General features: G+C 44.6%; 1 protein-coding gene across 1 annotated transcript in view; it reads right to left on the bottom strand.

Annotated features, from left to right (window-relative positions):
* Positions 1 to 202, bottom strand: part of LOC121926724 (prostaglandin reductase 2-like) — a 25139-nt gene extending 24937 nt beyond the window's left edge. Inside the window, exon 1 of the mRNA XM_042459943.1 lies at positions 112 to 202. Within this exon, the coding sequence (XP_042315877.1) occupies positions 112 to 148 (37 nt within the window). The 5' untranslated portion in view covers positions 149 to 202. The remainder of the gene's footprint in view (positions 1 to 111) is intronic.
* Positions 203 to 23263: the final 23061 nt, after the last annotated feature.

Here is a 23263-nt window from a genome sequence, read left to right as displayed (position 1 = left end):
AGCTCTCTGCTGCTACAGCAATCCAGCTCCTTTCTATGTTTTCCCTTCCATTCTTCCATATTGTGCAAACACATCAAACTCACTGCTGTTCTTTGACAAGTAGAAACATACCCGGGCGTGAATTCAGCACCACTCTTTGTATTTTCATTGTCCCTGCAGCTAAAATCTTGCAGAGGAGGAAATCAGTTTCCCTGTAAAGCAGAAGATATTTGATACGGGAAAAGTAATAAGCTTCTGTTTTTTAAAGTAATCATAAGATCAAACCAGAGGAACACATGTAAAAAGTCAAAGGGGGAAGGAAATTAAGCCCTAAAACCAGTTTCTAGTTCCTACTACATATTGCTGAATGATAAATCATGATTTATGTAAATTCAGTTGATTCAACTGATCTACCCTAATTAGCACTGGAAATTGATTTAGTCTACTGTGATGTTAGACAATTAGAACACACTCAGTGTCTGCAGACATATAAAGAATACAAACACAGGAACATCTTTCTGCACTAAATCTAATTCAGCACTTGATTCAAGTAAAGCTCTCTTTGCATTTTACATAGGAAGATCCAGCAGATTTTTTCTCTCCAGCTCTCCTATTTGCAAGCAGGTTGATGGGAATCAAGTCAGCAGACACAGAAGGTGAAACACAGATTGGAAAAGCACAGAGTGTAAGTCAACAGGTGAGTTGAAGGCACACACACACACCATGAAACATACTGGCAACCAGTACAAGTGGCATGTAATTCTACCATCTAGTCACAGGATGCATGTGTCAGTGATTTGACCATCATTGTCCACATGTAAGAGCCCTGGTGGTGCAGTGGTTAAATGCTTGTACTGCAGCCACTCGCTCAAAACCACAAGGTTGCGAGTTCAATACCAGCGAAAGGGCTCAAGCTCGACTCAGGCTTGCATCCTTCCGAGGTTGCTAAAATGAGTATCCAGATTGTTGGGGGCAATTAGCTTACACTTTGTAAACCACTTAGAAGTGCACTGATAAGCGGTATAGAAATGTACTTGCTATTGCTATTGTTATGTCAGTACCTGACACAGTCACATGTACCATCTTATTTTAAAAAGGAACCATCCCCTGGTGAAAGGTAAGAGCATATTCTCTCATCCACCCAGCCTTGAGCACAAACAGTTATGTCTGCTGGAATTTTTGAAAGTTCTTTGGCATTGTTTTCCTTTGCTTCCTCATTTAGATCCTTTGGCAGGATACTGACCGCCCAAAAAGGGCGGTCTCCCACTGCCCTGGTTTGCTCCATGAGGGAGCCACAGCGGACAAACTGCGCGGCTCCGCTGCAGAACAAAGAGAACCCACAAAAAGCGGGTTCTTCTTGGGGTGCTTTGTGATGCAGCAATGCACCAATGGCACACTTGCGGCATCACAAAGGCGCCAGGACGTGTGGATGCTAGATGTGTGTGTGATAACCATTAGGGCTGAAGGGTGGGGTATAAATACCATAATAAATAAATAAATAAAAAAAATAAAAAAATTTGACGCCCCCGTCACATGCTGGGGTGAGACCAATATGGACGGTGCATCCTCGGCCAACCCCTAGCATGTGACGAGGGCGCTGCAAAGGCCCATCTAAATCAAGTCTTTGTTACATGCCCCTAAGTTTTACCCTCAACTTATCCTCGGATCATATCAAAATCCAGAATTTTGGCCCCCAAAACTGCCCTCAACTAAGAAAAGGGCTGGCAAAGCTACTAAGAAAATGTGGACACAGCAAATATACGAGTTCTAGGTATGAAAGATTTTCAGTTACTTCAGATCTCTAGGAATTTGGGGATGGAAGAAAAATATCTCTCTCTCTCTCTCTCTCTCTCTCTCTCTGTGTGTGTGTGTGTGCGCGTGCACACGCGCGCGCAGAATCCTTATTTCAGGCCAATGCCTTCATTTTGTCCCCTTGTAGCTACATTCCTGTGTTCAAACCAAATTTGTCCTTTGAACTTCAGTGAAGTAAACGGCAGTAAAAAAAAGTAACAAATGTTTTTTATTAATTTGTTTGTGTATTTCTTCAAGTCATTAATCACTTATGGGTGACCCTATGGTGAACCTATGACAGAGCTTTCTTGGCAAGATTTATTCAAAGGAGGCTTGTCAGTATCTTCCTCTGACGCTGAGAGAGTGTCATTTGCCAAGTCACCCAGTGAGTTGGTTACTCAGTGAGTTGACATGGCCCAGCAGGGATTTGAACTCTATTCTCTACACAACATATTTTTATTTATTTATGGTGTTTTTAGCCGTTCTCAAGTTGACTTTGACTCATGGCAAACCTGTGGATGAAAAATCTCCAGCTGTCCTGTCCAGGTCTTGTAGACTTAGGCCTGTGGTCACCCTGATCAAGTCTAACCATCTGGCATGTGGTCTTCTTCTCTTTCTATGGCCATCCGCCTTTCCTAGCATCATTCCTCATCATGTGACCAAAATATGACACTCTCAGTTCAGTCATTCTGGCTTCCAGAAAGAGTTCAGGCTTGATTTGTTCTAGAACCCACTTGTTTGTCTTCTTGGCCATCCAAAGTATCCTCAGCACTCTTCTCCAGCACCACATCTCAAGTGAGTTGATTTTCCTTGTATTCCTTCTTCATTATCCAACTCTCGAATCTGTACATTGTGATGGGGAATACAATGGCTAGGACAATCCTCACTTTAGTGTTCACTGTTATATCCTTGTACAGTGGTGCCTCGGGTTACGAAATTAATTCGTAATGCGGCCGCTTTCGTAACCCGAAAAGCCTTCGTAAGCCGAATTGCCATAGGCGCTAATGGGGAAAAGCCGCGATTCCGTGCGAAAAAGCCGAAAAAAGCACCAAAAGTTTTTTCGTAACCCGAAAAAACATTCGTAACCCGAAACAATAATTCCCTATGGGATTTTTTCGTATCCCGAAAATTTCGTAACCTGGGTATTTCGTATCCCGAGGTACCACTGTACTTTAGGATCTTGACTAATTCGTTCATAGCTGCACATGTAAATTATATTAGTAAAAATATGTGTCTTAAATAGGACACATACTGTCAGTGTATCACCATTAGTATTTGACTTGTCCTTATTCACTCATCCATCAAAGTCAATGACACATCATTCCATTCCACATTGTTGCCATTACTGACCCAAAAACATTTCATAATTGGAGTAGCCCAGCAGATTTTAGGGCAACCACACAATGGTGGAGTGGGGATGAAATGTAAGCACTCATCATGGCATGTCTTTTAAATGGGGTGGCTGCTATCATTAGCCCAAGTGGGCAGCTGTCTAGGGCACAGACCTCATAGTCTGGGTTTTCTTTTTAATAATAATAATAATAATAATAATAATAATAATAATAATAATAATATGCTTTATTTATATACCGCTCTTCTGAGACGATCAAAGCGGTTCACAGAATCATTTAAAAATTTCACATCATAAAAGGCAAACATCACAATATATCTATCAATAAAACCCAATAAAAACCGAACATCAGGTAAAACAAACATGGAATCTATCAATTGCAATTAGCCATTTGTATCGGGGGGGGGGGGCAGTCTCTATAAGAGGTCCAAAGGAAATGCTAATCGGAAGAGGTGGGTCTTTAAAGCCTTTTTGAAGGCATCCAACGTAGAGGTCATACGAAGCTCTTCTGGAAGTTTATTCCAGTACATTGGTTCAGCCGATGAAAATGCTCTCTGGTGAGTTGCTGCTAGTCTCACCATAGGGTGTACTAATAATTTTTTATTTATTTATCCATTTTACATGTATTTTTATAATTTAGTGATACTTTTTATTAAGGGGCAAACTACTGCCACCTATGTCTTCAGCAGACTGGGGCCACAGCAACCTCATGCTGCGGCCCCGATCTGGCCTTTCTGAGGTGCAAAAAGTAGACACAAAAAGCAGCTCCTTTTTGTGCACTGGAAAGGGCACCCTAGCCACCGGCACTGCAGCTTTACAGTGCTCCTTTGGTGCTGCACCAGAGGAGCACTGTGGTGCCGTGTACCATGTCGTGTGGCGCGCGGTGTCATGCTGGTCTGGGGCAGAGCCAAGGAATGCATCATGTGGATGCCACACCCTGATTCCGTTCCCAGGCCGGCCTTTCCCATTGGTCTGCACAGACCCTAAGAAAACATCATATTTTGCTTAGCTGGCAACAAATGTTGTTTACAGTTGTATATATGATGCTTTAATTTAGATCTTTGATGGCACATGCTTAAAAGATATTTCTACATGTACTTCTTTAATTTAATCTGGAATTATTAAAAATGAATTGTTTAATAAAACATTTTATTTTATACTAACTGTACCCGGCCATGTGTTGCTGTGCCTCATTCTGGTTAAATGGAAAAGAAAGAAAAGAGAAAGTGCATGTTTTTTAAATATTTAATTTCACAATGCTTGTGGGTATACAATATTTTTTGTGTAGATGTAGAGATTTTCTGGTTTGACAACTCTAGAACACAAGTGTGACCTGGCTTGCATTACCGAGACCTGGCTTGGGCCTGAAGGAGATGCTGTGTGGGCTCAGGCCCTGCCTGCTGGGTTCTCGGTGAAGGACCAGCGCAGGTTAGGTGGGCGGGGTGTGTGTGTGTGGCCCTGATACATAGGAACACCGTGTCCCTCACCAGGAACCACATCCGACAGACCTCCTATATCGAGTGTATCTACCTGACCCTAAAGGCTAGGGACAGTCTAGGGATTCTGTTAGTGTATCGGCCACCCCGTGCATTAGCGGACTCCCTTAACGAGCTGACACAGCTGGTCGCTGAGCTGATGATGGAGACGCCCAGGCTTCTTGTCCTGGGCGACTTCAACATCTCCCTCACGGCCAGCCATGTTCCATCTGGTGCAGCTCGGGAATTCATGGATACCATGGCGGCCATGGGCCTGTCCCAGCTGATACAGGGTCCAACGCACTGTGCGGGTAATACTCTCGATTTGGTCTTCTGTTCGGATGCGGAAAATCCGTGGGTGGAAATAGCTAATGTTTCCCCCCTGCCATGGACGGATCATTTCCTGGTAGAGGTGAAAATCAAGGCCTCTACCCAGATCCCCCCCAGGGGTGGCGGACCTGTTAGGATGGTCCACCCTCGAAGGCTGATGGAACCTAAGAGGTTCCAAGAAGCCTTAGAGGGGCTCACGGTTGGAAATGATGGCGACTCTGTTGATGCCCTCACCGGTATTTGGAATACCGGTCTTTCTAGGGCTATACACAGTATAGCTCCCAAGCGCCCTCTCAGGCCTGCTTCTAAACGTAAGCTCTGGTATACGGAAGATCTCCGGGCAAGGAAGCGGGTTCTGCGACGGCTAGAGTACCGTTGGTGGAAACACCTTTGCTTAGACGACAAGGCTCTCCTAGACCAACTGTTAAAGGACTACGGAGAGGCAATACGAGCAACAAAGAACTCGTTTTATGGTGCTCGTATTGCGTCCGCTGAGTCGCGTCCGGCAGAGTTGTTCAGGGTGGTCAGGGAGTTAACTCAGCTCCCTCCCGCCCTGAACCAGATCCTTGAACCTTCTAAGGCCTGCTGTGACTTGTTTAACGACTTTTTCGCGGATAAAACCTCTCGTATAAGCGAAGGTCTGAACGCCGACATTTTAGCATAACCTAGGGTAGAAGCGTCCAGAGCCTCCGTGGACTATGTTAAACTGGATCAGTTTGAGTTGGTGAGTACCAAGGATGTGGACAAGATCCTCGGAAGTGTTCAGAAAACAACCTGCTCTCTTGATCCCTGTCCCTCGTGGTTAGCGGCCCAGGGGGGACCGGCGGTAACATTATTGTTACGCCGGATAGTTAATACATCTCTGAGGGATGGGCTATTTCCATCTCAATTGAAATTGGCCATTGTAAAACCTATTTTAAAATAGCCCTCCCTCGACCCCCTGGTACATAATAATTATCGGCCTGTTTCGCTGCTACCATTTTTGGGTAAGGTGATCGAGAGGGCGGTTGCAATCCAGCTTCAGGCGGTCTTGGATGAAACGGATTATCTGGACCCATTTCAAACTGGCTTCCGGGCGGGTTACGGGGTTGAGACGGCCATGGTCGCCTTGGTCGATGATCTCCGTCTGAGCATCGACAGGGGAAGCGTGTCCCTGCTGGTGCTCTTGGACATCTCAGCGGCTTTCGATACCATAGACCATGGTATCCTTCTGGGACGCCTGGCAGAGGTGGGGATCGGGGGCACTGCACTCCAGTGGTTCCGGTCCTACCTCTCTGGGAGGTCCCAGATGGTGCAGCTGGGAGACGTGTGCTCTGACGAGAGGCCCCTTAAAACTGGGGTCCCTCAAGGAGCCATTCTGTCTCCCATGCTATTTAACATTTACATGAAACCGCTGGGAGAGATCATCCGGAGACATGGGGCGCGGGGTTATCAGTACGCTGATGACACCCAAATTATTTTCTCTATGTCTCCGACTGATGCAGTGACTGGGGATGGCGTCTCTCCTCTCGTGGCCTGTCTAGAGTCAGTAATGGGCTGGATGAGGGAAAACCGACTCAAGTTGAATCCAGAGAAAACGGAGGTACTAGTGATAGGTTCTCCTGGTCCAGGTATGGCGGTGGTTCCACCTGTCCTGAACGGGGTCACGCTCCCTGTGAAGGACTCCGTGCGCAGTTTGGGGGTGCTTCTTGACTCGTCGCTTCACCTGACTGCTCAGGTGAATGCGACGGTCAAGAGCACCTGTTATCAGCTTCGGCTTATTTGCCAGCTGCGCCCATACCTGGCCCAGAGGGACCTAGAAACTGTTGTACATGCTCTGGTAACTTCGAGACTGGATTTCTGCAATGTACTCTACATGGGGCAACCCTTATACCAAACTCGGAAGCTGCAAATGGTGCAGAATATGGCAGCCCGGCTGGTCACTGGTGCTCCCAGGACCAGCCATATAACACCGGTTTTGAAAAATCTCCATTGGCTGCCCATTCGCTTCCGAGCTCAATATAAGGTGTTGGTGATTACCTATAAAGCCCTAAATGGCTTGGGCCCAGGATACCTAAAGGACCGCCTCTCCCCGTACATTCCGCCTCGCACCCTCAGAACGTCTGGGCAGCAACTACTGAAGGTGCCTGGGGCTAGGTTAGCCTCCACGACACGGAGGACATTCTCCACGGCTGCCCCAGCCCTTTGGAATACGCTGCCCACCGAGCTCCGCTCGACTACTACCCTGGCCCAATTCAGGAAGGACTTAAAAACCTTCCTGTTCCAACAGGCATTCCCCGACTAAAAATCCTGTGGGCCTCCCTCCTCTTCCGTGGCCAAGAGGTTGGGCTAAGGGGTTTTAATCCTGTTGGTTTTTGTTGATAGTTTTTTGTATTGTTTGTATGGCCTGCCTGTACCTGTATTTTTTATATTGTTATGGCACCATTGTTTTTAACCTCGTTGTAAGCCACCCTGATCTTGGGAAGGGCGGGATATAAATAAAAATTTTATTTTATTTATTATTTAACATATAATTATCCATGGGAGAAGCAATCCGTGTCTAGATCTAAAATGCAAAATTCTAAAGACTGGCCCTGAGCTTTGTTGATAGAGATTGCAAACGCCAATCAAACTGGGAACTGCAATCCCTTAAACTGAAATGGCATATCCATTGGAATCACAGGAATGCGAGGAATGAGGACATCTTCACCTTTGAAAAGTCCTGTCAAGATGGTTGTTGCAATGACGTCACTCATTAATTTTTTTACTGCAAATCACGTGCCATTGCAAAGCTTTGGCTGGTTGATACTGCGCAACATGATAATTGGAATGCTGATTTTCAATTGCAGTACATGTGGTGGCATCCCTGGCAGATCAAGTGAATTCAAAAATTCTGTTGGATAATTAACTGCTTCATCTGCTTCCACAACAGTGTCGACTGACTTGTATGTGACTGTCTCGCTTTGAATGTTAGACTGAATAATATTGTTGAGTTCATAGACGTCTTTGTTGTTGGTTGCAAGAATAGCTCGTTCACTCAACCAATCGTGATTCTTATAATTGGTTTGAATATTGGGAAATACTTTTGACATCACTAAATTGCAGAAGTTATGAGGCAATGAAATTCATGCTGAGGTCACATCAATAGGCATCTTTCCATTCCCAGTTTCCAATAATTGATGTGAGAATATTTCAGCTGATCGATCATTTTGCAGGTGGACACACATATTTGTAGTTAATTTTAACGTCTTTTCATGTCGCCACAAAGTGGAGTATTTCAGGCAAGCATTTATTTTGTCCACTGGTGTCGACTGAGGAATTACGGGTAATATTTGTCTGAAATCTGCAAGCAATATGAATGTGTTCCCAAATGGTCTGATGTTTCTACGCAAACCTTGCAATGATTGGTGTTGCTGTTACGTCCAACAGATGGCCCTGATTTTTTATTTTTAAAAAACATATTTTTACTTGTCACAGGTGTGACATCTATATAAAAGTAAGTATATAAAAACATACTAGGTACTGTATATAAAAACATGTGTGTATTCAAATGGAACATTGTGTCAAAATTTCAAAGCAATTGGTGAAGAACTTTCGGAGATTTAAGATTTTGAACTAACAAATATTATATATTGATTTGAGAAAGGTAATTATTGTTGCATTACTTATTCTTGCAATTTAAACTAAAAGTAACACACGTTTTGAGCTTTTCATTTTTTTCTACAAGATTTCTGTTTTTCTTAATTTAAATTAGCAATACAGTGGTTCCCCCTGCGTAAGCCAAAAAATGTGTAAGCTTGAGTCCTGTTTGATTGAACGGGGCTTGTGCTTGTAGTGCAGGAGAGTGTGTGCGCCACAGGCACATGCACCATTCACTCTCCCGTCATGCGGCTTCCACGTAAGCTGGAAGCCGCATATGGGGCGCCCGCCTATAGTGCAAGTGCACTGTATTAGGTGGAGAAAAGTTGTAAATAATTAGCCTTGCAAGTAATTAGCCTTGCACAAAATAGCCTGACATTGGCAGTACTTTCAGACAGTCTGTAAAGAGCTTTTCATTCATCCAGGCAGGCAAGACTTTGGCTTTTAACCAGATAGGTATTGTATTTCTTCTTTTACTGTGTTTTCAAATAGTATTTTATGTCTGATACACTTTTATGGATTTTATATATTAATACTATTTCACTCTAGTCCACCTGAACTCCTATTGGTGATGAAAGATGGAATACAATTTAAATAAATACATTTATTTCTTCTACTTTTTTACCTTTAAATTAGATTTGTACAAGATAGCCCTTCAGACAGAGGACACTGGTCTGGGCTCCTTCTGGACAATGCCAGTAAGTATGAACACAGGAGAGACCTGAATCTGCTGTATATGCCATTACTTGACCATATAAATAGACCATGGCGGGGTACAGACCGCCGCTTTGCGGCGGTCTGCCGCCGCCGCCAGAAGGTCCGCGGGGGAGCCGGAGCCTTCAGACGGCCCGACTCCCGCGCGGACCGAAAAAAGAAGCTCCAAAATGGAGCTTCTTTTTGCGTCGCGTTTGCGACGTAGCGAGGCGCCAGGGGCGCGCTCGCTACGTCAGCAGCGGCGCGACGCGTCTGGACGCTGTGCGTCCGATACGTAAAGATGGCGGCGCCCATGTAGAAGGGGCGCCGCCATCTTGTACGGACGAAGTCCGTACTAGGCCATGGGGCGTCTAAAAGAGACGCCCCTTTTTTAAAATGGGACGTCCGGAGGACGCCCCAAATGGCAATGTAGAAAGCCCCCATGTGAAATCCATACCTTCTCTACTGTTGTTTACAAAAAGGTTAATGAATGGTAGAACTGTTTGGTTGAAGGTGTTCACTTCTGGGAGGTGGAGGAACGCAAGGTTCATACCGTGGCGTAAAGGTGAGCTGTTGTTATGTGCCTTCAGGTAGACTCTGATTATAGTGACTATACAATAGATTTTCTTGGCAACATTTCTTCAGAGGAAATTGGCCACAGTCTTCCTTCTAGGGTTGCCATAATTCTCTACTAAAAACTGGGACAAAATGTAGGACAAAAATTAGACCAAAATATAGGACAATTGTAGGATAAAATTTAGCCCAAAATGTAGGACATTTAAGAAAAATAGAGGACCATAAATGTCCTACATTTTGGGCTAAATTTTATCCCACAATTGTCCTATATTTTGGTCAAAATTTTGTCCTACATTTTGTCCCGGTTTTTAGTAGAGAATTATGGCAACTCTACCTCTAACAAACATGTTGTCCTTTTGGAATGAAGTCCATTGTCAAACTGATTCCTAAGAGAATAAGAAAAGGACACAGGTGCACATGTGTTGAACATGCCCTGGTGGCGCAGTGGTTAAATGCCAGTTCTGCAGCCATAAGGTTGTGAGTTCGATCCTGAGGGGCTCTCAGATCCACTCAGCCTTCCATCCTTTCGCAGGTCGGTAAAATGAGTTCCCAGCTCAATTGGGGGCAATTGGCTTACACATTGTAAACTGCTTAGAGATGGCTTAGTTCAGTATGAAGCAGTACAGAAATGTAAATGCTATTGCTATTGCTAACATTTCCAGCTTTTGGTTGGAGGTAATTATTTAAACTGGGACAATCCCAAAATATTTTGTTCCCTGAGACAAAAGTGCCACCTTCCCATACTACTGAAGTCAAGGTGCATTTGACCACTGGCCAGTTAAGTTGTCTTGGCACTGGGGCAGAAAATGTCACAAGTGCTCTTTACCATTTTCAGAAAGCAAACAAATAAGCAAAACAACACAGTCAAAATAAGTTAAATAACAAATAATGTGCTACCTTTTCATTATACCCAAAATCTGCTCCCTGGAGAGAGATTGCCTCATCATCATGCCCAATGGTAGGGCTGATCATAGTTCAAATAACTAGTTTGCATTATTGGGTGGGAAAGGGAGTAGCCCCCATAAACACATCAGTTATGTGCCTTTCAGAAGGATTTTTTCTCCGACCTAAAAATCAAGAAATTGAGACATACTAAGATGGTATAACTAGCAGAGTGTAATGATGCAGAAAGGAGTACCAATTTGCCATTCTTGGATTCTCAGAATTACCCATGGCTTTCTCAGACAGATATAACAATATTGTAAAACTGCACAGTACTTTCATTCTCAATCCTCTGTGGAAAGGCACTGTTTCCCCATTTAGTTATGAGGTTACATGAGGTAGCAATATAGCATAATAAGATACTTTTCCTTGCCTACACTTGGTTACTTCTACAACAAAGTATTCTATGTCCGTCCGTCCCCCCCAAAAAAACACCTGATCTTGTTTATTTGGGAAATTAAAAATATTACCTTTGGGAGGGGTATGTGTAGAATTAACATTAGTACTGTTCATTTGACACAATCCTGGTCTGGCAAATACACAAACTCTGCAAATCATAGCAACAGAATGGACAGCATGGCAACAACAGCTGCTGGTGCAGCAATGAAAAGAGAGAGGGGGAAACTAAAATGTGGGTTTATAGAAGGGGAAATGGGAGGAAAGGAGAGGAAGATGACCAGGAAGGGAGCCACACAAAAACCTGTGCCATTACAATTATTTATGGTAAGTAGTGGAATATTCTATTTATCACTTTATGTTAAATAATATAGGTATTACAGTAAGTCCACTATGGTTCTTAATATAGGTGAAGATTCTGACTCCTATTTAAAGAAACTGGGACACAGGGTTATTTTAAGCTACATTTTTACTAGTATGTATACTGTTCTCTCCCACTTCTGATCAGAAGATGGCATAGTTTGTACTCTGTTGGTAACCAATGCCACGATGGGGCACATTGCTTTAGACTCCAGTTGCCATCAACTCCTTCCTTGTCTTTCATTCCTGTTCAGGGTGTAAATGCACATTTAATCTTCCAATAATGTGTGAGTGAGATGCATTTGCAGGCCAGACTCTCTCATTTAGTTCTGATGTCTGAACCCACACGTGTGCTATTCTGAAATAAAGGAAAAGGACAAGTGTAGGAAAACAGACACAGCAAGAGCAGCCTGGAACCACAGTAATGAAGACCAAGAAAGTGAAACTGAGGCCCAATTAAACGGAGGTTTTGTGACTGGCTGGTTAATCTGTTCATGTGTACTGTGTTCAATCTGGACTGGATCAGGTTACAGCTATGACTCCTGCTTTGTAATTATAAAGTGATCCTATCTCATATTGGAAGCTAAACAGGTTCGATTCTGGTTAGTACTTGGATGGGAGACCACCAACAAATATCATGTGTTATAGGCTATACTTCAGAGGAAGGAACTGACAAAACCACCTCTGAGTATTCCTTACCTAAGAAAACCCTATGAAATTAATGTAGTGGCCATAAATTGACAAACAACTTGAAACACACACACACACACACACAGCTAGCCTTTGTGTCAATTTGTGCTTATTGTCAGCTTAGAAGACACAGCCATCTGTGATTTCTTTCACACAGAGCCAACCTGGTCACAGTTCCATGCTGACTGTCAGGAATAACTACAGTAATGTACTGTACATTAAACCAGTGTAATGTGATCAGAACACCAGTGGAAATTGTGTGACCCTTTAGATGTAGTGGAGCTGCAACTTGAAGCAGCCCTGGCCAGCACAGACAATGATGACAAATGCTGGGAGTTGTAGTTCCACAACATCTAGAGGGTTGCACAATTTCCACATTGGGATTAGAATGCTAGACTATCATGTAGGAGATCAAAGTACTGGTGCCAGAGGTAGCTCTCTTATGAAGTGGATGAGTCTCTTGTCTCCAGCAGTGGATGGGATGGGGCAGCAAATCGTATACCTGGGTCTGAAAGGGTGCCCCCTGCCCTGCACATTACTGTCTGTGAACCATCAAAAACAGTCCATTGACTTACTCTGATAAATTCTCAAAGTGAGGTTATTGGGGGCAGGGGGAGGGAACTATCTGTAGTTACATTTTCTGTAGTGACATTTTCTAAAGTAGGGTATTAGCCAGCATTCTATGAACATAGGTGGTTGTTTGTTTGTTTGCCATTTTACTCATAATACTTCAATTTAAGTAAGAAGATACGTTCAGAGTGAGACACAGGCTGCATCTACACTACAATATTAATGCTGTTTGACACTACCTTAACTACTAGTGCTATGGGATTTGCAATTCTGTGAGATATTTAGCCTTTTCTGTCAGAGAGCTCTGGTGCCACAACTACAAATCCAAGGATTCTTTAGGATGGAACCATTTCAGTTAAAGCAGTGTAAAACTGCATTAATTCAGTGTGGCAGCAGTAACAGAGGGAAAGGGGGTGGCAAAGTTTAAGGGACCTGCTGTACTGCAAAGGGGGAAGGCCAGTATATGTCCTCTGCCTTAGACAGTGGGTCATTTTCTGATTATTCTGTCTGATGTATATCTTTGAAGCCATAGGCAGTTTAGGGCAACAGGTCATGAATAACAAACTACACATATATATCCTTATATCAATGCGCCATGCACTGAGAGCATCTTTGGAGGTAGTTTAGTGGTAACCAGAGAGTGGTGCAGTGGTGCAGACCACTTATTCAGAGAAATTTGCCTGGTACCAATACTGTTGCTCTTTCTGCATCAAGATGTTTTTATTCTCCCAGGTCTTTCATGTGTGTTAATATATATTTCATTATTAATGTATCGTTACTGTCTTATCTGCATATTTCAATCTTGCTTTTGAATATCACCCTGGAAGCCCTGCTGGTATCTAATTGCACACCAATTATTGATGTAGCATGTGGTGTTAAAATTTGTCACTCTGCTAGCTGCCCACACACTGTTAATTCTACTGACAGGTGTCTACATCTGTTCCCAAATCTTTTAAGTGTAGGTAAATGTGAGTCAGGGGTATATTTAAGCATGTCTGTATTGACAATGAAAAGGAATAAACAGCTCCTGGTGCAAGGTTTCTGAAGAAAAGGTGGAACAAATATGTTCTATTTCTCAAAATGTCTGAAATTAGCAAAAGAACATAATATTTCAGTCCTCATGTTATTTCCACATGACATTTCTGTGCTTTGTATTACAATATGTAGAATACAAAGAAATCACATCTAGAAGCAAAGTAAAGAAAGCATTATTTAATTTTGTTCTGAGGTAAGCTGTGATCTCATCTGTTCCCAGATTTATAATTCTTTGTATAGATTATGGATTTACAATTGTCAAAAAACAGATTGCCACAATAGTCACTCTTTCCTGTGCTGACAGGAAACAAGTTCCAGGTAAGAAAGGCTGTAGTTGTAAGAAGCAGTTACAAGTAAGTCAAACCAGAGTTTTCCCAGGTTGAAGAGAAGTGCAGCAGTGAGGTATCAACTGTTCCAGAATCCATCAGTCATCCTAACCAATGCCACAAGAAAAAGACAAAGAGATGTACATCATAAGCAAGTCCATATGTCAAGAATTCAAATCAATGCTTTAACAGGAAGTGGACAAAACCAGGTAAAGCAAACAGCTGCTGTGGAATTTATAGCCCCCTTCACATTGAGACATCGGGTGCTTCATTGCTCAGTGAAGATGCGTTGGCTTCTTCACTACTATTCCTTGCCATGATGATGTTCCACAAATAATGGGAGGTGTCTCTTCATTGTCCCTCAGATTTCAATGATTGAGGTGGGGGCTGTTAGCGTATCCTACACCCCTCTTGCTGAATATTTTCATATCTGATATCTAGCATCAGGTATGTTTTTGACAGTTCACAATGACCTTTGGAACACTAGGAAGTTTCAGATGAGAAAGGCACACTGGTGCAAGGACATGTGGAAGACCTAAATAATACTACAGTAAACACAGAATAGGTTTGCTGATCATTCCATCTTCCCTCAGGATTTCCATATATCCTCTTGTAGAAGAGATTAAACAGTCGTAGTCAAAGCAGTTAAAGATCATGCCTCCACCTCACCAAAGGCTGTGTCCCCATTCATTTTTCCTGTCTGACTATCCAGAGGTTGTCTCGAATCCTATCACAATTTTGTCACTCCTGATTTAAAGCAATCCGTTGTTCTGGAGTCCTTTTGTCAATTCCATGAGAAACCCATCAGCTATTTGTTTTACCATGTGAAGATGGTAAGTACCCTCAAGGGCACAAAACTGGGTACAAATATCTGCCTCGCACACGGCCAGTTTGCTGCTACAGACTGGGGCTCTATTCCATAGACCAGAGCTTCACTCTCTGTATAGCCCCTAGACCAGGGGTCGGCAACCTCCGGCCCGCGAGCCGGATCCAGCCCGGTGAGGTGGCAGGACCGGCCCCAGCCCGGTCCTGCCGCCGATTGCCACCGACACCAGGCGGTGCAGCGGCAGGGAGGACGCCGAGGAGGGCAGGCCGCAGACGGCCTCCATGGCCAAGGAGGCAGAGGAGTAACGCACAGAGGCAGGCACAGTGGCAGCAGCGTGCACAGTGCGCCAACGCCGACCACCAGCGGCTTCCTGTAAGCCCTGCGTGCGCCTGCAGGGCTGCGCACAGGGCTAAATAGGGGGAGTTTCTCCTCCTGGGGCTGGGATCCTCTTAGTCCTTCCTTCCCTTCCCGCGGCTGCCAGACAGCCGCGGGGAGGGAAAGAAGGGGGCGGGGGTCCACCTCGTCCTTCCTTTCCTTCCCGCGGCTGCCAGACAGCCGCAGGGAGGGAAGGAAGGGGGCGGGGGTCCTCCTCCAACAGGGCTCCCCCTCTCCAACAGGGCTCCGGCAGCCGGGCCTCTAGGGCCATTGTGGTTGCTGGGGCCCTCCAACAGGGCTCCGGTGGCCGCCCAGAGCTGAAGGGAAGGGCCTGGGACGGGTGCCCAAGCCCTTCTCTTCGGCCTCCTTCCCCTTCGTCCAAAAGGGCCCCTTGGAGCCCGTTCAGCCAAAGGAAGGGACCGAGGAGGAGAGGGCGGGCACACACCTCCTCCTCCCCGCAGGGCTTCGGCAGCCCTGAGGTGTCCTTTGGAGGACACCTCAGGCCAGGCAAAGCCCCGAGGAAAGGAACAGGGGCCGTGCGCCTGTTGCTCCTGCCCCTCACGGGCCCTTACTGGTCCCCAGCGTCCTCTGAGAGGCCGGCTGGGGCCAATGAAGGCAGGAGGAGCAGGTGCGCGCCTGTCACCCCCTTCCCAATCCCCCCTCCACTTCTAGCTGTCTCTCAGACAGCTGGAGGTTGGGAAAGGGAGCAGAGGAAAGCCCCGCCTCGGAGGGTAGAAGCTCCACCCCCTGGCACGCCGCCCCACCCCCGGAGGGTGGAAGCTCCCCCCCCAGCTTCAGCCCCCAGTTGTCTGAGGGACAGCAACCCGGCTCCCGGCTCAAAAAGGTTGCCTACCCCTGCCCTAGACTGTCTAAGCCACTCTCCGTTATCTGCGGAACCCTCTTCAGGACTGGTAATTTTCACCTTCTCTAATTCCTGTTCTTGCTATCCAACCTTGTACCGTACACCTTTCTTTCTGTTAGCCTTGCATAATTCTTAAGGCTGCATTGGTTTGTGTATCTGTGTGCACCTTTGCACATTTCTGAATAAAACTCATTATTAATTGAAACAGGGTCTCTTGCAGGTAGTATGGTTTCAGATGAAAAGTTCCCCTAGAGTTACCCACCTCTGCAGGGCTACTTTTGAGATATAATTTCCTCAAATACCAAGGAAATGCTGTCACTGTTGGTGGAGACCCCAAGTCCACCCCCACTTTTGTGGGTAACAGGGCTTACCCTGCTCATGTTGCATCTGCCATAGTTTTTTGTGGGTGTTTCGAGCTATGTTGCCATGTTCTATAAGGTTATTCTGGCGTTTTGCCAGCATCTGTGGCTGGCATCTTCACAGAAAGATGGATTATAGGTAGTTATGGAAGGAGCTACACAAGGTCCTGAAGTGCAATGATATATTACTGAATACTAAGGTCTGTCCATAGGTCTGTTCTGGAGTCTCCCAGGTGACCAGATGTCCTAACTGCAAAGGAGGACAGGGGCTGCAAAATGTAGGGTATTCAAGAAAAATGGAGGACATGTCCAAATAAATGCTAAAAATCTCCATATAATTCATGCTCTAGTCATGCTCCAAATGGAGGACATTTTGGAATTCCTCCTGGACAGATACAAAAATGTAGGACATGTTCTGGAAAGGGAGGAAACAAGTCTGGTCACCCTGAGCAAAACACGTAATTACATGAAACGATTCCACATCACACAAAACCCGCCATTAAAGTGGTTGCAAAGAAGCATTAAGATTCAAGATTTCAGTGACAATGCCCTTTCTGATATCACTTTATTTGCACATTGCGTGTGATATCATTCGCTCACATTACTCCTCATTTTTGTTTTATTTGCAGGATGCTTTAAAGGTGCTTTAATCTCTCTTTACATGCCCAAATAGCTCGTGATAAAAACTCCTCAGAAAGGTCATGCTACCAATTTCAACCTTTCACTTGTTCTCAAAGGTGCTACAAGAACAGGGTGACCCAGATGTCCTAACTGCGAGGCCAAGGCATGGCAAAAGTAGGACGTTCAAGAAAAATGGAGGACATTCCCAAATAAAAGCTGATGACGCTCCTGAGAAATATTAAATTAATGTTTCTTAGTCCTGCTCAAAATGAAAGACATTTTGGAATTCCCCCTGGGCAGAAAGGCTGAAATGTAGGCCATGTCCTGAAAAGGAGGACCATTTCTGGTTACCTTGGACCTGAGGAAACCTGACGTGGCAAATTTGGAGACATGAGAGATGTCCTCATGGCAAAGGAAGGAAAGGCACCGTAAAATGTAGGACGTCAAGAAAAATGCAGGGCATGACCAAATAAAAGTGAAATCACTCATTAGAAATACAAATCAATGCTTCTTAGTCATGCTCACAAATAGAGACCTTTTAGAATCCTCCTGGATAGGAGGCTGATGAAATGTAGGACATGGAAAAGGAAGAAACAAGTCATAGAAATATTAAATCCATGCTCTGCTTAAATGGAGGACGTTTTGAAGTTTTCTCCTGGGGCAGAAAGGCAAATATGTAGGGCACGTTCCTGGAAGGGGACCAAGTCTGCTCATCCGAGCTGAAAAACCCCTCACACGAAATGTTTAAATTTATGCTTCTGCTCAAATGGAGGCCTTTTGTAAACTCCTCCTGGGAAGAAGGCTGAAATGCAAGACATGTTCTGGAAAAGGAGGAACAAATCTGGTCACCTGAGCTCAAAACCCTCAATGTTAAATCCATGCTTCTGCTCAAAATGGAGGACATTTGGGCAGGTCCTGGAAAAGGAGGACCAGTTGCTCTGTCCCTGCAGAAGAAGGAGGAGAAGAAGAAGAGAGGAGGGGAAATAATGTCCCTCCAGGGCCACTGAGGGAGAGGATGAAGGGAGGAAGGAAACGCTTTCTAGCCAGGCTCCTGGGCTGGAAGATGACGCTCCTTCCAATGGCGCCGCCTCCCTCACGAGGGAGAAGATTAGAAGAAGAAGAAGAAGGCCAAAGAGGGCGCCTTTGCAGGCTGACTGGGGTGAGTAGTTGGGACTCTGCTTTGGGGCCTTGCTTTTGCTCCCTCTCTTTCTGTGTCATTTTCCTTCATGGTTCTTTAGGGACAGGTTTCCTGCTTTCTGCCCTTCCTCCCTTTGCCAGAATTTTTTAAAAGGAGGAGAGGAAAGTTAGGAATAAATAAATAAATAAATTAAATTAGTTTGTCTTTGGTCCAAAACACACTGCAGAAATAATGGGGTTTGAACACCACTTGAACTGCCATGGGTCCATGCTAGGGAATTCTGGGAATGATAGATGGTTGTGGTTCCACAACCAACTACCATTCCCAGAATTCCCTAGCATGACCCATGGCAGTTCAAGTGGTGTCAAACCCCATTATTTCTGCAGTGTGGATGTACTGTCTCAGCTTTCACTGTCAGGAAGTTCCTCCTGATGTTGAGGTGGAATCTCTTTTCCTGGAGCTTCCATCCATTGCTCCACATCCTATTCTTCTGGAGCAGCAGAAAACAAGCTTGCCCCTCCTCAATGTGGACATCCCTTCAAGTATTAATCAGGGCTATCATATCAATCTTTAAATTTTGCAAAAAGTGCCAGCTATTATGCCAGGGTGGCCCAAGGTCCTCCTCTTTCAAGAAACATGCCCTACCACCTTTCCCACCTTCTCCTGTCCAGGAGGGTCCAAAACTTCTTCCATTTTGAGCAGGACTAAGACACATGTCATTCGATCTCGGTGAGGGCTTTTAGTTTTCCCCTCATGCCCTCCATTTTTCTTTATTGTCCTCCATTTCTGCAGTGCCTTTCAGTTATGATGACCTCTGGTCAACCTGATTATCCTATATCTCTCTCTCTCTCTTAATGTACAGGGCCTGAAGTTCAGCAGCCCAAACTGGAGAAGACGCACCTCTTCTCAGACCAATCTAGGGTCCAAAACACACTGCAGAAACAATTCAGTTTGAGATCCTTTTAACTGTCCTGGCTCACATGCTAGGGAATTCTGGGAACTGTAGTTTTGTGAGACATTTAGCCCTGCTGCACAAATAAACTACAATCCCAGGATTCCAAGCATTCAGCCAGGGCAGTTAAAGCAAGCTGTGGTGCCTGCTCCACCAAATAACCACTCCAGAATTCCATAGCATTGAGCCAGGGCAGTTAAAGTGGTGTCAAAACAGATTATTTCTGCAGTGTGGATGCAGCCTAAGCTGTCCTAACACACACTTGTTATGTGACTGCTGGTTCCGTTATAATACCCACAATCTTTCCAACCAGCCTTTGTGAAGTTTATGTTTTCGGGTCTTTTTCAAGCCTTGTGAACCACAGATGACATTTCCCCACACTCTCCTGCACTGAATTCTTAGATTGTTCTTTTTTGTGTTTGCTTACTGGAAGAAGGAAAATTTAGATTTAACTGGAGGTTTATTGCGCTAGGGTTAGGGTGAGTGCCCTTTGCAGAAAGAAAGCAGAAGAATAGTGAAAATACTGTACTAAAGCAATGGGAGCTTGCTTGCCTCGCTTACAAACACAGTAGAACATTTCGGCCCAAATCCCTTGAACGTCAGGGAAAGTTATTCAATGCTTACTGCTTATCCAGGGGGGTTTGTGCAGTGTTGGAGAAATAAATTTGTACCTGCTGTGAGGACAGAATGTGTGACAGAAATTTCGTTTGTTTAAAGTGGATTTTTCATGTACCAATCACTTGATGGAGTTTATCAGACAGGGGAACTGGAAGTATATCCGATGGCAATCTGAATGCAATCATGGAGTTTAACTGCCACACGCAAATTCGGGCAGTGGCCTGCTATTTTCGGATAATGGAAGCCAGTTCCGACTCAATGCGCATTCACGTAATTGTGCTAAACTAGTTACTTTAGTGAATGCGTTCTCGCCCCACTTTCTTTTCATTCAAATTTAAGAGAAATTCCTCCCGTTTGATAAACTCCGACGTATCAGTTGAGTGATTAGCCTGGGAATATGGGATGGAAGAAGTTTGTCTCTCTGTGTGGACAACTGCAAATATACAGCTTTTACCTTTCTTGGAAACTTGATGCCTGGGACACAGCTGGGCTCTGAGCAAGAGCTGTATTCGTTGGGTTTGCATAATCGCAAAAATCATGAGGATCTCACAAGATCCAGCATAGCTTGTTTTTACACTGTGGGGACGATTGCACAAAATATACTGAAAGTGGATTGGATTGGATATAAACTTTCTGCTGTATTTTAAAGAGGAGGGGAGAGGGTACAGTTTTGCCTTTCCAGAGATAATTGCTCCACATAGAGCTGCCAAGTTCCTATTTGACCTGAAGATTATGATCATCTTTGGAGTCTTCCCAGTATTAGATGGGAGATGTGCATTTGGTTGTACTTGCAGTTCAAAAAAGGAATGGAGAAAGGAAGTTATGGGACAAGGAACTCACATGCTATAAAGCCCAGCCTTAACATGAAGGATATAAAAAGCCCTGGAAGAAAGTCTAAAATTTCAGGAAACCCTGACACAAAGTATTGGACTGCACAAAGCAATTTTGTGGCATCGATTACAAATTTCCCCATTCAGTTGTTTGATTTGGTATACTTTGGGGAAAAACATAACATCTCTGAGCAGGGCTTGGTTTGCTGCAGGGTCAGTGGATGGAAGGATGGATGTTAAATAATCAACCTGCTTGTTCTATGGCCTTGGTCCTTGTTTGCCTGTGCAAGCAAAAGTGAGGGCTACAGGATAATCATAGAATCATAGAATCATAGAATCATAGAGTTGGAAGAGACCGCAAGGGCATCCAGTCCAACCCCCTGCCATGCAGGAAATCCCGATCAAAGCATCGTCAACAGATGGCCATCCAGCCTCTGTTTGAAGACCCCAAGGAGGGAGACTCCACTACACTCCGAGGGAAGTGTGTTCCACTGTCGAACAGCCCTTACTGTCAGGAAATTCCTCCTAATGTTGAGGTGGAATCTCTTTTCCTGTAGCTTGCATCCATTGCTCCGGGTCCTAGTCTCTGGAGCAGCAGAAACAAAGTTTGCTCCCTCCTCAATATGACATCCCTTCAAGTATTTAAATAGGGCGATCATATCACCTCTTAACCTTCTCTTCTCCAGGCGAACATCCCCAGCTCCCTGAGTCGTTCCTCATAGGGCAAGGTTTCCAGACCTTTCACCATTTTAGTCGCCCTCTTGGACACGCTCCAGTTTCTCCATGTCCTTTTTGAATTGTGGCGCCCAGAACTGGACAAGTATTCCAGGTGGGGCCTGACCAGAGCAGAATATAGTGGCACTATTACTTCCCTGGATCTAGATACGATACTTCTATTGATGCGCCTAAAATCGCATTGGCCTTGTTAGCTGCCGCATCACACTGTTGACTCATGTTCAACTTGTGGTCTACTGGACTCCTAGATCCCTTTCACATGTTGTCTCCTTAAGCCAGGTGTCTCCCATCCTATATCTGTGCTTTCATTTTTTCGCCCTAAGTGCAGTACCTTACATTTCTCCCTGTTGAAGTTCATTCTGTTAGCTCTGGCCCAGCTTTCTAGTCTATTCAGGTCATTTTGAATTTTGATCCTGTCCTCTGGAGTATTGCTTTCCTCCTACTTTAGTGTCATCTGCAAATTTGATAAGATTCCCCCAATTTTTTCCTCCAAGTCATTGATAAAGATGTTGAACAGTACTGGGCCCAGGACAGAGCCCTGTGGGACTCCATGGTTACTTCTCTCCAGGATGAAAAGGTGCCATTGTTGAGCACCTTCGGGTTCAGCTGGTCAACCAATTACAAATCCACTTTACAGTGCCTTGTCCCGCCTACAAGCTTGTTTGTGAGAATGTCATGGGGAACCCTGTCAAAGGGCAGGTTATTAAGAGTAATGTTACAAGAAGAGGTTGGGCAATAAGGTGGTTGTTGATCTTCATAACCAACTTGTGTGTTTGTTTGTTTATGCAATCACTTATATTCTACACTGTATCAGTCTGGAATAATTTATATTGAAAACAATGTAAAAATTCAGAAAGGAACCAGTGTGGCATAGTGGTTTGAGCATTGGACTACGACTCTGGAGATGGGGATTCGATTCCCAGCTCAGCCCATGAAACCCCCTGGGTGGCCTTGTGCAGGTCACATGCTCTCAGCTTCAGAGGAAGGCAATGGCAAACCTCTGAATAAATCTTGCCAAGAAAACCCTATAATACATTCGCCTTAGGGTTGCTGTAAGTTGAAGGTACACAACAGCAACAACAACAACAATTCTAAAAATCGGGACAACAATTAAAACAAGTGTAAAAGATGTTGGACATGTTGGATTGCAAAGAAGCATCTTTTTTGTTTTGCAAATAGATGTTAAATTTCTTGGACTTTGAGAATCTCCCAGTGACCAGATGGCCAGAAGGAGGAGGTTCCAGCCTGCAAATAATGCCCCTCCATACCATCTGAACTGAGAACAAAAACAGCAACATGCAGGCCCATGACTAACATCTTCAATTTTTTCCTCCTGTCTGGTTTTTAATACCTTGCTTGATAAAGAAGCCAGTGGACCTTCAAAAGCTTGCAACATGTAATTGTGCATTGTGGTTGGCCCTATAAAGCTATCATTGGGCCCAAACAGACAGGCGAAAATAAAGATGCTTTGGGTCACTTTGGAGGTATACTATTTAAATGATGCATGCTTCTGAAGAGGCCAGAAGCCATGTCAAAGCCACGCTCCAGTCCTAAGGACTGGAGTGCAGCTTTGGTGCAGCTTCTGGACTCTTAAGCTGTGTGTCATTTAAACAGCATACCTCCAAAGTGACCCAAAGCAGCTTTATTTTGCCCTGTCTGTTTGGCCCATTGCTTGGGGGATTTTTGATTTGCTCTATGGCCACCCACGGCTACCCCTGAAATTTTAAAAGAGATGCTGCTGCTGATTTTATTAATTTCCCCCAGTAATAGGACTCAAATTATCTAATGCAATACAGATGAAAACCTATGCAAAAA

This window comes from Sceloporus undulatus, chromosome 1 (genome assembly GCF_019175285.1).
Source record: "Sceloporus undulatus isolate JIND9_A2432 ecotype Alabama chromosome 1, SceUnd_v1.1, whole genome shotgun sequence".
Classification (NCBI taxonomy): Eukaryota; Metazoa; Chordata; class Lepidosauria; order Squamata; family Phrynosomatidae; genus Sceloporus; species Sceloporus undulatus.
Note: the sequence above shows the minus strand (reverse complement) of the source record. Positions and strands in the feature narration are given on the sequence as shown.